This window comes from Schistosoma mansoni, chromosome 5, assembly GCF_000237925.1.
Source record: "Schistosoma mansoni strain Puerto Rico chromosome 5, complete genome".
Lineage (NCBI taxonomy): Eukaryota > Metazoa > Platyhelminthes > Trematoda > Strigeidida > Schistosomatidae > Schistosoma > Schistosoma mansoni.
In genome coordinates this window covers 6,508,125-6,525,173 of record NC_031499.1, presented here as the reverse complement: position 1 = coordinate 6,525,173, position 17,049 = coordinate 6,508,125, and the positions used below count along the sequence as shown (strand labels likewise).

At 35.0% G+C, this 17,049-nt stretch overlaps 1 protein-coding gene across 1 annotated transcript in view; it reads right to left on the bottom strand.

Moving 5' to 3' along the window:
- The window catches only part of Smp_143660 (mdn1, midasin-related), a gene marked incomplete at its 5' end in the record, with an annotated part of 55,771 nt that overhangs the window by 19,473 nt on the left and 19,249 nt on the right, over positions 1-17,049 (bottom strand). Inside the window, 10 exons of the mRNA XM_018797754.1 lie at positions 691-2,680; positions 3,564-3,960; positions 5,481-5,753; positions 6,861-7,031; positions 8,730-9,004; positions 9,701-9,793; positions 11,248-11,363; positions 13,263-13,537; positions 14,737-14,831; positions 16,423-16,518. Coding sequence (XP_018652764.1) covers positions 691-2,680; positions 3,564-3,960; positions 5,481-5,753; positions 6,861-7,031; positions 8,730-9,004; positions 9,701-9,793; positions 11,248-11,363; positions 13,263-13,537; positions 14,737-14,831; positions 16,423-16,518 — 3,781 coding nt within the window. The remainder of the gene's footprint in view (positions 1-690; positions 2,681-3,563; positions 3,961-5,480; positions 5,754-6,860; positions 7,032-8,729; positions 9,005-9,700; positions 9,794-11,247; positions 11,364-13,262; positions 13,538-14,736; positions 14,832-16,422; positions 16,519-17,049) is intronic.

The window sequence follows — 17,049 nt, the reverse complement described above, 5'->3', positions numbered from 1 at the left end:
TGAATTGTGTGCTAATATATATCTCCTCATTTTCGTCTATATCTGTTTCTTGATTATTGGTCGGATATATGAGTCAAGTTTATCACATTGTTGGGGATGTCAAATCCCCAGAACTTACTTGATAAATGGCTTAATTTTGTAATTTTATTTTGAAAATTTGAATCTAGCTGTTTTCACGCCAAAAGCGCTCTTTTTACCTTCACGTCATATTTCCCACTTGTAAACTAACTTAAACGCTATTGGTCCATTGTTTCTTTGAGTGTGCTATTTTATAATGATGCCCAAGGACAATTTGTTGCTGTATATATACGCTTGAGTTTTTCCTCATATGACTCGCTTGTACTCGGCTGGTTTCGGAATATATATTCCTCTACTTTGTCTTGGACTTCTTCATCTAGTTAGCGGGGCCTGGGACAACAGATTAGATTAGCTTATCGTGTCATTGTGTCATTGGCCTTTCGTTCGTTACCGCGAAATCGACTTAGTTCAAGGATATCACAGATGACCAAGTATTGTGATTTAGTGATCTAAGGCTTAGTCAGTCTCGTGTGTAGTTACGAGTACTAAGACTTAGTACTCATAATCTGAACAATAAAACTTATTTACACATTAACTAAAAGGAAAGTATTTTACCGATTTCTTCGCCATCATTGTCAGCGTCAAAATCCATTTGATTATCGAATAAATCACCTGGCAAATCTTCAACATCTCTTTCTGTCATATCTTCTTCATTATTCATTTGGTCAGCATCAATATCTACAGGTAAACCTTGATCACGTTCATCAACATCCGAGGTTTCATGATCATCACTCGGTTTTGTTTGAGTTGATTCTGATTTATTATCAGTAGGTTGATCGGATTCATTATCCATTTCATCTTGCATTATATCTTCATTTGCCACAGTAGTTCGATTGCCGGGAGTCTCATTTGCATGCTTTGGTTTCTTGCGTTTCGGTGATTTATTCTCAAGTTCATCAAGTTTGTCAGAATGATCTTCGTCATTGTCACCATCATCATCTTCCGTAGATTCTGGATGCTGTTTACTTTTTTGCTCTTGAATATTACCAGAATCGTGGTCGGCTTTCTTATTTCTGTTATTACGTGGTTTATCATCTTCAACACCTCCGGTTTTATCATTTTCTTTATTCCCATCAGAATCACGTTTCGGTTTATTATTATCATCCTTATCAGTTTCCTCATCATCCGACGCCCACATTTCTTTAGCTAAATCGTCATTATTATGCCCATCTGTTTCATCCATTTTATCATCAAAATTCTCTTGTTCCAATTGTTCTGAATCATCATTGTCAAGATCACAATTTTCCAAATCTGGATCATCATATTGTCCATCAAAATCATCATCTGGCATTTCAATACCATTTGTATTGTTATCTTCTTCATTTCTATTTTTATTCAAATCGTTATCGTCTCTTTGTTGTTTACGATCATTCAACAAACCTTCGATTTGTTCTTGACATTCCAATTCATTAGTAATATCTTTAGCATTTACCGCATCATTTGTATTCGATGTTAAACTTGTACCGCCTGATTCACCACCTCTATCTACCGATTGTTCATTGTCTGCTTTCGAGGAACTTGATGAGCTACTATTTTCATCACCTGTTAATTGATTATCTCTAGCCAAGTTGGCTGGACGACAAAATCCTTCCGTAATTATACGTCCAGTTATTTGCATTGCAAATTCACCAAGTTTAAACCATATATCTAATAAATGCCAAAATTGTATACAACGTATACATAATGCTTTTGATAAACCATCCATTAATGGGTATATACATTGAATGATGATCAGTCTTGATTGGAAAACCATTTCATATTCATTCTTTAACAATGTAGATTGTCGTTCTTGTAACATTGAACGGATATTTATCAAGTATTTGTTAATTTGAGGTAATGTTGAAGTTAATACTTTTGAAATCATCGTTGAATAATGATGCAATAAACTTAACTGATCCGATTTATTATCAGTATTATCATTGATTTGATCTGAATCATACAGAATTTCAATAGCTTTAAGCATGGAATGCACTAAACGATTAGTTAATTGTTCAAATTTCATATCTGATTTATATGTAATGCTATTTATACTACTTAAATTGTTATCAGTAGTAAGATTAGTAGTATGAAAGTTTGTTAAATCACTATCGTTATGGATCCCATCATAAGATATGATGCTTAATTCACAATGAATTTTATTCCATTCAACATTAATCTGCTGTTGTACAGACTCGAACACAGAAGCGAACAACACAACACGATTACAAGTCTTATATGCATTCAGTAAAGAATTTAAAATTTCTTGTAAATGTTTCATTGATGAAGATAGTTTTTCATAAGCTTCATGCACAGCATTATTCCATAAAAATGTATTCAATCCAAGCAAGTGTGTAGTACATGTCAATACATTAATGAAAGCTAATTTTAATGATTCCATATAAGATTCAGTGATTTCAACTAATTGTTTCGAATTTTCTAGTGTATATGTTGATAATAATTCTGGATTGTTAGTTAACCATGTCCAACCTTCTGAACCGAATAGACAAGATAATTTGGATATATTAAATGGTTCATTAATTGTTTGTTTTTGAAAAACAATCCAAAATACATTCCATTGATACAAATGTTCACGGATAATTTGATCTAAATTTTGAGTTGATATCTAACAACAACAAAAAATATATGTATAACACATTAATAAATTACATTTGATAATTATCAGAATGGAGATCTGTGGAGATTGTAGCGTCACAGAAAAACTGGAAGCATTGGACGGCCGTTTCGTCCTAGTATGGGACTCATCAGTAGTGGGTATCCGTGTGCGGGGTCGTCGATGCGCACTACTGAAGAGTCCTATACTAGGACGAAACGGCTGTTCAATGCTTCCAGCTTTTCAGTAACGCTCTAGCTTAGATCAACTCATGAATTCAAATACTAAATTTGATAAGATAAAAAAAGTAAATAATGAACGAGAAATAGTTTACACAATGCATCGATGTCAGTTACAGTAACATCACTTATGACCAGGTGTTCCGTTCATGCACGGAACTGTGAAAAATTGCGACTTATTTGTATAGTAAAATGATTAAAGTTCGATAAAATGAATTCCACATCAGTAGAATGACAGCTAAATGTTATTCGTGACCTGAATAGATGAGTGGTAAGATTTTAGACAGTCAAACTGGGTGGCATGAGTTCGAATCCCGTGACGAGCACCAATCCCTTCAAGATCGCCATATTAACGAGTAACAATAGAAAAAAAACTTAGGTGCAGGGTATTGTAGTGAACACCTTCAATCACTTAACATGTCTACATAGTGCATGCAATGTCAAGTCAATTAGGTTAGTCCACATAGTCAAGCTTAGTTGACAGAACTAAATTGTTGCTTAAAGGCTAGGTAAACATGACCTTAGTCACTGCTCAGTAACCAATCAATTTCATTTAATAATCATAATAATCACGAAGGACTTCCATGCCCCCCCCCAAAAAAAGATGAAAATACTTAGACCAAAATAATAAGTAAAACACACATATATATACTTACACGAATCCGTTTTAACTTATCCAAATCCAAAGGATAACATGTACAGTACTGGATAATTTGTTCATTACCATCATCAACCGGTTGTTTATCGTTGGATGTTATCATTGATACATTTAAACTATTCGCATATTCCATAACCAATCGACTTATTTTCTTACTAATCCCAGTGAATTCACAACAAACTTTGAACTCTGAACTACATTGATTTAATAAATCACTCATTATTCCAATTAATCGAGATAAATTATTCGGTCCACCGATTTCACTTAAAATTGCAACACTTGTATCAACATCTCCATCACCAGGTCCAGGAACAGATGGTAGACTGGCACGTAAAGAAATTAATCGTGATAATCGATTACATACACAATGTATGAAGTAATCCTCAGAATCAGTACTAGAAAAACAATAAAACAGAAATAGTAATACATTAAGGAAGAAGAATGTATTTAGAAAATCTTATAGATTGAATTTTTAGGAAATCCAATGTTTTACTCGGCGATCTGACCCTATCTTTTTAGAGGAAACATAATCAAACATTAAAATTATCGAATACAAATAGATACATGGTTCTCCGATTAACAGTACACTAAGAAGATCATCTAATGATATCAACAACATTAAAGTATTTGGAATCCTGAAGGCCAAAGGAGAAGAGGAAGACCGAAGAACACATTACGCCGAGAAACAGAGACAGACATGAGAAGAATGAACAAAAAATGGATAGAACTAGAAAAGAAGGCCCAGGACAGAGTAGGTTGGAGAATGCTGGTCGGCGGCCTATGCTCCATTGGGAGTAACAGGCGTAATGGCCAATGGCAATGGCATTTGCGATAGTGCGTGTGAAACGTGGTGTGTAACGAAAAGTGTGTGTTCAGAGAACAGATTTTGTATATTCGTAAGTGGATTTGAAGTGTGATAAGAAACTTTATTGACCATTTATCTCCTCTGATCAGTGAATTATTTAAAAAATATACAATTTTTATATATGAACATATTACAGCATGCAAAAAAGGAAGATAAGTAAACAAAATAATAAGTAAATAAACGATCATTACTGCTTCTGAGGATGTAGGAGGTTATACAGTAAAATCATTTAGACTTACTTACTTACTTAGGCCTGTTACTCCCAATGGAGCATAGGCTGCCGACCAGCATTCTCCAACTCACTCAGTCCAGGGACTCCATTTCTAGTTCTATCCAGTTTTTGTTCATTCTTCTCATGTCTGTCTCCATTTCTCGGAGTAATGTGTTCTTTGGTTTTCCTCTTCTTCTTTGACCTTGACGATTTCATGTGAGGGCTTGCCTTAAGTCGCAATTGGGTGACTTCCTCAACGTGCGTCCTATCCACTTCCAGCGCTTCTTCCTGATTTCTTCCTCCACTGGAATCTAGTTTGTTCTCTCCCACAGTAGCTTGTTGCTGATAGTCTGGCCAACGGATCCGAAGTATCTTGCGTAGACAACTGTTGATAAACACCTGTATCTTCTGGATGATGGCTTTCGTAGATTTCTAGGTTTCTGCCCCATATATAGTAGAACTGTCTTGACATTTGTTTTGAAAATTCTGATCTTGATGTTGATTGAGAATTGTTTTGAGTTCCAGATGTTCTTCAGTAGTAAACATGCTGCTATTGCTATGCCGATCCTCGCCTTTACATCTATCTGCATCAGATCCACCATGTTCATCGATGGTGCTGCCCAGATATATAAAGGTTTTCACATCCTCCAAAGCTTCTCCATCAAGTGTAATTCGATTGGAAAATTATTTAGAACAACCCTAAAAATATCCCATAAGATCCTTCTATGTTAAAAGAAGCTTCCGATGAATAAGATTACAACTATTATTTAATAAGCATATAATATGACTGTTAAAGTAATATACATAAAAGATATTCAACATGTTATATAGAAGCTTACTTGATAACATCAAGATTTCGACCAATAAACTGATTAACATAACTCCATGGATCACCATGTAGTTGAACAAGAAAACGACTCATATGACCAGTTTGTGTTTGTCGTTGACCTCTACGATATGATAAACCAAGATTGGGTAGATTTAATTCCTCGAATAAATGATCGTCATCATTATTATCTGACAGGATTTCAACTTCATTCCCATCATTAATTAATTCAGTAGAATCAATTGATTCAGTTAACTTTGTTGTTGGATCAGAAATATCAAGTGATCTGTTGAAAAAAAAGAAAATCAAAGATTAGTATTGTCACCGTTATTAACGGTAACATCTCTTCATCCTGGATTCTGATGACGCTGGTGAAATAATAATGCTTATTCTATGTGCAGTTTTTACTCACTTCCCAAAAAGATTTCTTGAAAATTCCTAATGATATTAAGTACTTGTTTTAACGATAGGTTATTATTTATTTGAACATAAATATTGGTACAAGGAAGCACCAGATACATATGCACCACACAAATCTCATTTGATTTGTGTGAGGGCTGGGATACTGCCTAGGTGCCCAAACTGAAGCAGGTGGTTTTCTTAGAGGGCCACACACGGAGCCTCTGACCTGAAGATCTGATTCACAAAGCAGTGGAGCATCTTAAGGAGATGTAGTCCCATGGTAGCCGGTGACCAACGATTGATTCGTACGCCACTTGTTCCCTCAGGATACTGGAGCCCATGTGCACCAATGGTTTGGAACCAGGGTTTTCCAACTCCCCTAGGTGGACTTTCCGTATCTACCAACCCGGTTAAAGCGCCGGACATTCGCTTTTCGCCCACTGAATTCCGTAAGCAACAGTAGTGCCACGAGAAGGCAGTGAGTAGGACTTCCCTGGCAGAAGCTATATACGATAGGTTCAGTTGAACTATAAGGATGTGTCACTTAGGATACGGCAAGTTGTCTCATGGTCACGCTACATATGATTGATTGCACTAGACTAATTTGTATTGATATAATCTCATTTAAGAAAATATCATTAGCTGTTTATTTTAAAAAAAAATGGGTTTTTAAGGTTAGGATTCCATCTTGAGCATCAAGATTTAGAGTAATGACTTAGAATTCCGTTCCCAGAATAACAAGTCATCTAATTACATTTACTGCATTCTGATTGGCTGAAAAAGGCCAAAACAGTTTCAAGGTTATTTGAAATTACCCGGACTGACTTGAATAGTGTGATTTAATTCTATTGAGGCAATGTAAACCTAATGAGAAGCTTAAATTCATGAAGGTAGACAGATGACGTGAAACAGATGAGCGTTCGAAATCAATAAATAAGAAAATGTCAATGAAAAATGTACTTCACATGAGGCATTGAATAAACAAACATACTGATTAATGACAGTAGATGAATGTTTAAAAGTTGCAACTTTTAGCCAATCCGATAATGCTAGACGTTTACGTTGTTGTAAAGCTGTAAATTCTTGATACCATTGACGAGTTTTGTTCAATTCTTCATCTTCTTCCTCATCTTCCTCATTGTTACTTGGATGATTTCTTTTGCTTGATATTGATTTACACTTTGTTTTATTTAATTTATGTTTATTAAATTTTGCTAATTGATTACCAGTAGGACAAGTGGAATTTAATCGATCGGTTTGTCTACTGAGTTCATGGACAAAATCTATCCACATTTGTAAACCAGAACGAAGATGTTTTGTCCATTGAATTATCGGTGAATTATGTACCATTGTGTAGACATGTTTATGAAGGCATTTTATAATTGATGGTAAACGTCTAATTTGAAAATAACAAAAAAATGTATTACATAATAGAACAGAAGAATGTAAATAAATGAGTCAGCAACTACACGGAATTACATGCACTAAGTTAGGAATCCTCACTCCTACTGGCCTCACTATAAATGTAGACAAAAAAATAGAAGCCTGAAATAAACACCAACTCAATCACACTTGATGAAGAAACTCTAGAATATGTGGAAGCTTTCACTATCGATGAAAAAGGAAGATATCATGTAGACGTAAATGCAAGGATTGACAAGGCAAGGACATCATTCCTACAGATGAAGGACATATGAAACTCAAAACAACTGTCAGCAAGCCAACATCAAAGTCACAATCTCCAATACAAATGTCAAGACAGTTCTTTTGTACGGAGCTAAAACTTGCAGAACTACTACAATCATCATAAAAAAAGTAAAAGTATTTGTAGACAATTGTCTACGTAGAATACTGAATGTCGGTTGGTCGGATGGCATCAGCAACAACCTACTGTGGTAGAGAACAAACCAACTTCCAACTGAGGAGGAAATTAGGAAAAGATGTTGGAAGTTGATAAGACATACGCTGAGGAAATCAAAGTGCATCGCAAAATATGACACTATCCTAGTGTATCATTAAATAGCTCAAAGAATATCAGAGCAGATTCAAGCATACGAAATCATGTTTTTGTATACATAAATTGGGTTTAAGTCTGTGAATAGCTAAGGCTTCTAAATATCTAGGAATTCGTCCTTGACAATTTCCATATGACGTTTTAAAAGCTGTAGTAATTTCGAATGTATGTCTCATTTTAATCATGCACTTTGTTATCTATAAATATGGTATTTCACTCCACCCGATTATTGGAGCATCGAAGAAAAATTGGTGCTGAAGCCCATGTGCCCCCAAATGCCCTGGTACGGCCGAGAGTGGGGAGAGTTCGCTCTCCCTCTCGAAATGCTCTCATATGTTTTAGTTTGGGCACCTGGGCTACCTTGGGACTACATCTCCTCACGATGTTTCACTGCCTTGTGGATCAGACATTTAGGTCAAAAGCCTCGGGTGTGGCCCCCTAAGAAAACCACTGCTTCAGTTTGGGCACCTAAGCAGTATCCCAGCCCTCACACAAATCAAATGAGATTTGTGTGGTGCATATGTATCTGGTGCTTCCTTGTACCAATATTTATGTGTTTAAATAATAATAATAGTAATGATGATAATAATAATAATAAGAAGAAGCCCATGTCAAACGACCCTTGATTGAATTGTTCGATTAATCCTCCCTATGTATTCGTGTTGATACAAACATGTGAATTAGTAAATACTATGTGGTGTCAGGCAATTGTTTATCTTATGTCTAGGCGTATACGGAATCGTAAGCCTAGTCTATTCAATCACAATCAGTATAGTCGTGTAATATGTTTTCTAAATAGCTAATTTTATTCTATGTCTCAAAATCAATCATACAAATGAAGCTTACTTTAAATGCAATGTGAAATTGAACTTTGATTGTTCTTGGTCTTCTTGCTCATTGAAATGACCATATAATTGTTGTAGATTGTTAAATGACTTCTTAAATGAACAATGTTTCAGTATTGCTAATAAGTCAGTCATTTCCAGTTTTAGCAATGAACTGGAACATATATGATCATTATTATTATTACCATTATTTGATTTTAGATAAGTCGGTATTTTGACTGCATTTTCAAATATTGGGCGTACTGGTTGTTGTAGTATTGATTCCCATTTTTTTACCTGAAGAGTAAAAAGAGGGTTAGGTAATAAACACATTGGGCAAATTACACTCTTTCATTACAATTGTAGTTTCTAACAGGGACTGATTGCAGCTGGAAAAACATTGAAAACCAAAAGAATTGAGCACCTGATATAAGACTTTTCAGTAGTTCCCATCCATGACCTTATTAGCGAACGAATCAAGAACTAGCAAGCACTTAATCTTCAGATCAATGAGTTGGTATTAAGAGGTATACGTAGCTAACTGTAATCGTTTTGCAGATAATGCGAGACAACCAATTACTTCCATTGTTGATATTTGTGCCGAAACGGTTAGGTTTCGTTGTTCATCATTAGAAACTCTGACAAACACCTCTTTAGGTTAGTTACCAGTAAAGGCAGTAATTTTTATTATTATATAGTGTACTGGAGATTCCTGAATATGACGTTTCGCATCATCATGGAATGACTTTATTTAAACAATCATTCACTATGTTTATCTATTCAACTTTAATAATTAAAGCTAAGAGAAGTAAAAAAATCCATGGACCCGAGAAATCATTATGGGACACAGCTTCATAGAATCGAAGTAAAGAGTTTTATGTTGTGGTCATACGAAGACAAAACAGTAGATCAAAAGTATAAACTGATAGCTTGATTCATATCGATAATAATAATAATGGTAAAATCTATAAGACAAATGATAGACTAACATACATGTTTATGAATCGACTTTTTACAACGATCAACATTTGTTTTAACTGACCAGAAACGTGAATAATGACCCCATTTGGTAACATTCACAAGACCCTAAATAAAAAGCCACAAAATAAAAGATACATTTAATAAAGTGAACATGAATTTGGATACGTTTAATATTTAATATTAAAGAAATTGTTTATAAATTAATACATGATATAATTAAGCTATGAGCGATGAAATTTCAGTTAATTAATGGCGATCTCTGTGTACATCTTTGAGTGATACTGTTTGGAATAATCTCTTTCTTCCCAATGACATTTTTTTAAGTAAGTTTGTGCTCGTTGGAGAGTTACTCCTTTCACCGTACAAGCACACTCATGCATGTTTTTGAAATGAGTCCTCAGGTATGGGATTCATGCTTTGCAAGTTTTACTTTCATCCTCATCTTTGGGCTCCCACAAGTACTTTACCATTATTCCTTAGATTAAACAGCGCGAAAAAACGTGGACGGACAAACGTCCTGCTCCCAAGAACTGTCTGGCCGCTACTGTTACTAATGGATTGTTTAAACTGAACTAGATAGAGTAAGGATTCAAATGTGAAACCTATTAGTTGAATGTCAGACATTTTTAACACAATCATAATTAGTTCATCATTAGGTATTTGGTGTAGAGGCTCACTTTGATTGTGAGACTGGGTGATACAGCCTAACAGCTTAAACCGTAGTAGGCGTATGATATAAAGTAACACTAATCAGTTAACTGTAATCAACGTAGGAAGTAGAGAAAAATTATATCGGATTAGATTGATACACAGCAAAATTAACAAAAAAAACGAGTTGCACAGTACGATGCGCAGGGCAGTGTTATATCCCAAAGAGAGTTATGAATGGTGCCGGTTAAGAACGATTTATGGACTAATATTACGTGTATATTTTTATTGTATGATTGTAAAGTAACTAAACTATTCATGTCCCCCTTATTATAAGCTTTATTTTGACCTATGAACTATTACTATTCGATTCACCATTCTTGAGTTATGTCCTGTCTGTCATTTACTATCTCTCTTATTCACAGCCACAGTTGGCTAAATTTTGTACAAATGTTGTTACTTATTTTATGGTACGATGTGGTCTGTCTAGTTGATATATGAACCCAGTATGTTTGAAATAAATGATTCATATCACAGAGGCTGTTATTAGTGTTCCGAATCTAACTGGCTGGGATAGATAGAAAGGAGGACCGATAAGTACTCCAGACTGTTCGCACGGGTTTTATGCGTGATTGGTCCGAACAACCAATCACTGAAAGACATATATAAATATTATAAAGCTAAAATGATCAATGGAAACTGTGGAATTTTCATAGTTTTTAAATTATAAACGGATTTCAGTTAAGTTAACACTTAAAACCTGGAAACACCGGATGACCATTTCATCCTAATACGGGACACTTTATTAATGAGTGTCCATGACTCCAACTCCGGAAATCAAACTCAAGACTGTTAATCGCATGCATAAAAAACACTTAACCTCTAGATCATCAAAATGATTGTAAACAAACCTTTAATTCTTTCTCAATTGGATGTCGTAAATTACTCAATTCTTCCGTTACACATGGTAGAAATTGTGCATAAAACCAAACTGCATTACCGACAATCCGTTTGGATGATGAACGTTCTGTTAGTGTTTTAAATATCGAAAAAAATAAATCGCAAATTGAATATGTATGAAGATTAATATAATCTCCTCCTGAAATAAATGTAATTTACCCAGTACAAGTTTTGGAAAAAGCTTGTAATTATTTCACACTATCAACAACTGGACACGGAAAGCCCACCTAAGGGAGTTGGAAAACCCTGATTCTAAACCAATGGTGCACATGGGCTCCAGTATCCTGAGGAAACATATGGCGTATGAATCAATTGTCGGTCACCGACTATCATGAGAATGCATTTCCACACGATGCTCTACTGTATTTTGGATCAGATCTTTACATCAAAGGCTGAGGGTGTGGCCCCCTAAGAAAACTACCTGCTTCGGTTTGGGCACCCGGGCAGTATCATAGCTTTCACACAAATCAAATTAGAATTTTGTGGCGCATATATATCTGGTGCCCCTTTGTACCAATATTTATGTTTATACGAATGAGATCTAAACAATGTACAAAGCTTAACCACTAATCCTTACAAAATACTTCAACAACAACAATAATAATTCCAAATAGGATTGAAGATAGAGAATAAAGGAATTCGAGAAAGACTTGATATTCCATAAAATCAAAATTATAATACTACAACTCTATCTATTTAACAATAGACTGACATTGAAATGTATGACGAAAATGGTAAACTAAAAGAGAACGCACTCAACGACGAAGATTATCGGAGTTGTATTGGATAGAATGAAGATATTAACGACAGTACGTATTCATCAGAACTGTCGTTGATTAAGAAAAACAATGTAAGAAACTGAGAAAATTTGAAACTTTCTGATACAGATTTTGTATGGAGTACTGTACTACAACCTACTTACCCAAACTGAAATAGTCAGGGAGGAGTTAAAAACCTATGCCAAGGTTGATGATACTTTTTTTTGACAACCGCCAAACACAGTAAGTGTAGTGTGGTCTACTTATATCCATATAAGTAGTATATGGCGATGGTCAGACATAGAATGTATTTTGGCAGAAGACCGATAAGGAAAGAATTGAATTGAAAATCAATTGCAAGGAAAGTGTATGAACAGCGGAATTAGAGAAGATGAACTGATATTTACAGAAGGAACAATGAAGACTGAGACAATTGATTGTTATATTGCAAATTAACTGTTCATTGTATGGTTATCAGAATTTAGTGAGATAGTCTGTAATTTGTCCTTAAATACATTCGATTGTCTCCAACCAGTGCTCTGTTCACTACATAAGTACATACGGAATAAGATACTGTTAAACTAATCCCTATAACCAGTTAATCTAGATATGGAAAATATTTAGAAAAAGGACAAACATCACAAGATAAAATGTAATAAAGTGAGGAACAGAAAAGCAATACAAAAAAGGGAAATAAAAATACTGAAACCTTCACAAAACCCCTTCTGATCTATAATCATATGCTCACTAGTGACTGAATTCAAGAGATATTTCCTTGAGTTTTAGTGGGAAGTAGTGACCAGTGGAGTTCAACCACGTCTGTTGTGAGATAACAACTCACTGAAGACAATTGGTGAACGGTTGCTCAAAATCGTGGATGGGTTGAAGTTAGACATTAACACCGTTGGATGCCGGCTCAGTGATGTACCGGTTAAGTGCTCCGACGCGAGACTGGTTGGTCCTGCGTTCGAATCTCGCGAGTGCGAGATCGTGAGTGCGCACTGATGAGGAGTCCCATAATGGAACGAAACGGCCATCCAGTGCTTCCAGGCCTTCCATGGTGGTCTAGCTTCAACTGACTCGTTAATTCAACTATGAAAAAGAGAAATGACACAAACATATTCACATACCTGTTTCACTTAAACCAGGCCATAAATTTAAGGCTGAATAAATTGACGCAACTAATTTCCATCGAGATGAAAATTCACCGATTGGTCCTTTCTCGAATAATTCAATTAAAGCATCAAAACGATCAGTTTCTAATTCTAGTCGTTTTCTCCCATGATCATCATTATCATCCGCACCAGTGTTATCTTTCAGACAAGATGAATTACTCATTTTAGATTGATATTTTGAATAAAGAGATTTTAATTGACGACTATAACTACCAGGACGTAGAAATAGATCATATAGATGAAACCATAATGTTACACAACGATTACTGATTTGAATTTCAGCTGAATCTAATGTAGCCAACCAATAACTGTGAAAACAAAAAACCGGGAGATATGTATTGAGAAAACAACAATTATAAGAAACGACTAGTCACTGTTAAGGTTACATTACATAATGAATCAACTGGGGGAATATTTACTCAATATTATATTCTATTGTGAACGATTTCACAACTGAAAAAAGTTTTTACCTCACTTAGTCGTAGGTTATAGCCCATAAACAAAGCATATGAAATTAATGTACTGTAATTTAAACCGTATACAGCTATCTGAAGGCTAGTGATAATAACTATGTTAACAAGATAGAGTCCATAAAATTGTGAGAGCTGACTAGACACATGTTGGGTAACATCGACTGATGGGAAATTGGCCAATCAGCATTGATGGATGAATCAAGAAGACGCTGGAAGATTCAAATGTAATTTTTATGTAATGCTTTTATTGATTTATATCTTAGTTATTTAAACTATCGAGGTATGTGTATTGTTCGCCCTTAGCTCTCGCACTTTCAATCCTTAGACACCAGCTTCCTAATTCACACAGTAATCTCCAAATCTCGAGCTCTGAAAAGAAAAGAGGTGGGAAGTAAAGTGAGTAGTCACTTTTCAAGGCTAGTTTATGTACAGAATCCGAGAGTGTTTCTAAGGTAACATGAGAATTTGAAGTTCAAAAAACTTCTAGAAAACATAGTGAAAATAGCAAACATAAAATATTCGTCAAGTTAAAATAATGTCAACATCATCATTTAATGATTAAAAACCAATTCTATTAAAAGCTTTTGAAGAAATTCGATTTTTAAAAGTACTGTGGTGTGGGCTACTTATATCGACATAAGTAGCATATATCGTGAGTAAGAAATAGAATATCTGACAGAAGAAGATTAAGGAGATCAAGAAGGGAAGAGAACAGAAATAAAAAGCAATTTGTGTGGAAATCCAGGAACAATGAAGCCTGAGACAATTAAAAAACATTTTGCAAATAGAGTATCATAATATGGCTTTTGTATATTACCAAGCAACGTTGTAATTTGCGCCAAATACTTAGTTGGTTGTTCTCACTTTTGTTCTCATTCACTACAGTACTTTAAAACATTTTACGGAGTCTGAAGATATTTATCGAATGATTTCAGAGGGCTACTATCAAGGAAATTTACATTTATATTTTGAAAGCATTACATTTACAATGACATATACAAGTTGTGCTCATTACATTGACATTAAAGATTTACCTTAATTCCATTTTACGCCAACTAACCAACAAATTACAAACTTCTTTACTTGATTCATTAAGAGAAACATGCTTGGCTGCATCACGTTCCCATTCCTGTAAAAATAATCAAAATGGAAACACGATCAAGGAAAAAACATTTAAAATGATATTGAAAAAAAAGGAATCCTAGCAGCGAGATACCGTGCTTTTCAAATATCCTCGTACAACCAAGGATGAGGAGAATTCGCTTGTCCGCTAACACAATAATTTTTTATATGACCACGAGTATGTAGTCACTGTCAGGATAGTCCTACTCACTGCCTTCTCGTGATCGGAAGGATGTTGTTTACGAAACGAGAATGTTCAACAGTTAATCTGGATTCGGGTGTTCGGAGAATCAATCTAAGGAGTTGCATAACCACGATTCCAAACTAATGTTTCAGGTGAGCTCCAGGATCATGACGCAACAAATGACTGATGGACCTAATGTTGGTTACTTCATCTTCTAACGCTGCTCCATTGTCTTGAGGATTAGACTTAAAAGTCAATGTCTCGAGGAAAGGCTTCTTATGAAACCCATCTGTTTCTGTTTGCGTACCTGGACAGTATTCCATTAAATACACAAATCCAATGATTTGTGTGAGTTTTTTATATATTTTGTCTCATTGTAACAATGTTTATGTGCTTGAATAAATGAAACTAATTAATATATCACAAATGTTATTATTAAGGCGACTTAATGAATTAGCGATAAGAATTATTAGGATATACTTCAGATGTGTTATGTTAGAAGCGATTACGAGTTCGCCTAGTCTGCGAATGGAACAAAGACCAATAAGCCAGCTATTCTGACGCGTCCCAACTCCTCTAATTAGAATGAGAAGTCCAAGTTCGAAGTGAGAAAATATATTCCGCAAGCAGCCAGAAGCATAAGCAATCACCACAAGTCTAGTCGGAAATACATCCATTTATATATTGGTTTGTACACCCATTTTTGAATCATTATCAGAATAAATCACATATATGAGAAATAATTCATACAAGAATATGGTACAGAATAAAATGTCATAGTGGAAAACAAAATAAATGCTATATTGAGTGACCATCAAATTGAATTAAAGAGAATTACAGTCACTTGGTCTTGTTTTGCTAAATCTTCCCATTGATGATTAGGACTGTAATTGATCAGTCGCTTGTTGGTATATCTGCATCCTGTGCGTATTGCATCGATATAGCCTTAATTCACAAGCATTATAAACAAATGGATGGACAGTGGTTAGCAGCTGGATGTACCTGCATCTCAGAGTTGATTCTCACTCTGAGACTCGAGCCCAGGACCATTCGCTTCAAACACTATCGCATTATCCACTTAGCTTATGCAATGGAGTGAAGTTTAAATTCACTTGGTATTGTTTGGTTAAATCTCCCCATTGATATATAGAACTGCGATTGATCAGTCTCTTATTGGCATATGTGCATACTGTATGTATTGCCTCGATATAGCCTTAATTCACAAGCATTATAAGCAAAGATCCTCATAACAAAATGGTCTAACTAATAGTTTGATAACGAGGTTTGTTGTGAATGAAATTATAACCGGACGCACAAGTTTGATATAAAAGGAGTGGTTAGGAGAGAGGTTGGAGAGTCATTGTATATCATCTGATAATCACTGAGAAATAAGCTTGATGAAATTTCAACTTACCTGCATCACTTGCCAAAGCATTTCAACTCCAGTAACAAATTTTATTAATGGATCTGATACAGTGAATGATTCAATACGATGAATGATAACTAACAGCTGAAATAATTCAGATGAATTGAAAACACATAAAAAGAACTGGTTGATTTCTGAATACATATTCATTAAATTTATAAATTATAGTCAGATCCATCCAAATACTCATAGGCCTAAAACTCAAGATGTAGTGAACTGATTTCTACATTTTGCAACTGTTACTTTGATAGGGTGATTTGGTTTGTATATTGTGATGACTTAACCGAACTATACTCCCTGGGATACATGTTTTCCTAGGTCCTACCATATCAGGTAGGTCCTTTAAAGAACAGCAAGATTGAAAGCAGCAACTCAAGGTCCGAGAATGAAGTTGCACTGCTGAATGTAGAGAGGGTATTACAGCAGTAAAGTATTCCTTTCAGATAGCTGTCATCTGCAACTAAACCGCCTAATCAGGAGAGAAATTTGAAAAGATCCACCACACACCTCACCTTACCACGAGGGTTTCTGTTTTCGGTGGTAAATTCTTTTGAAGTATGGGACAAACACATCAAAAAACCATCCCAACCCAATGTGCTTTTTAGATCTTTTGAG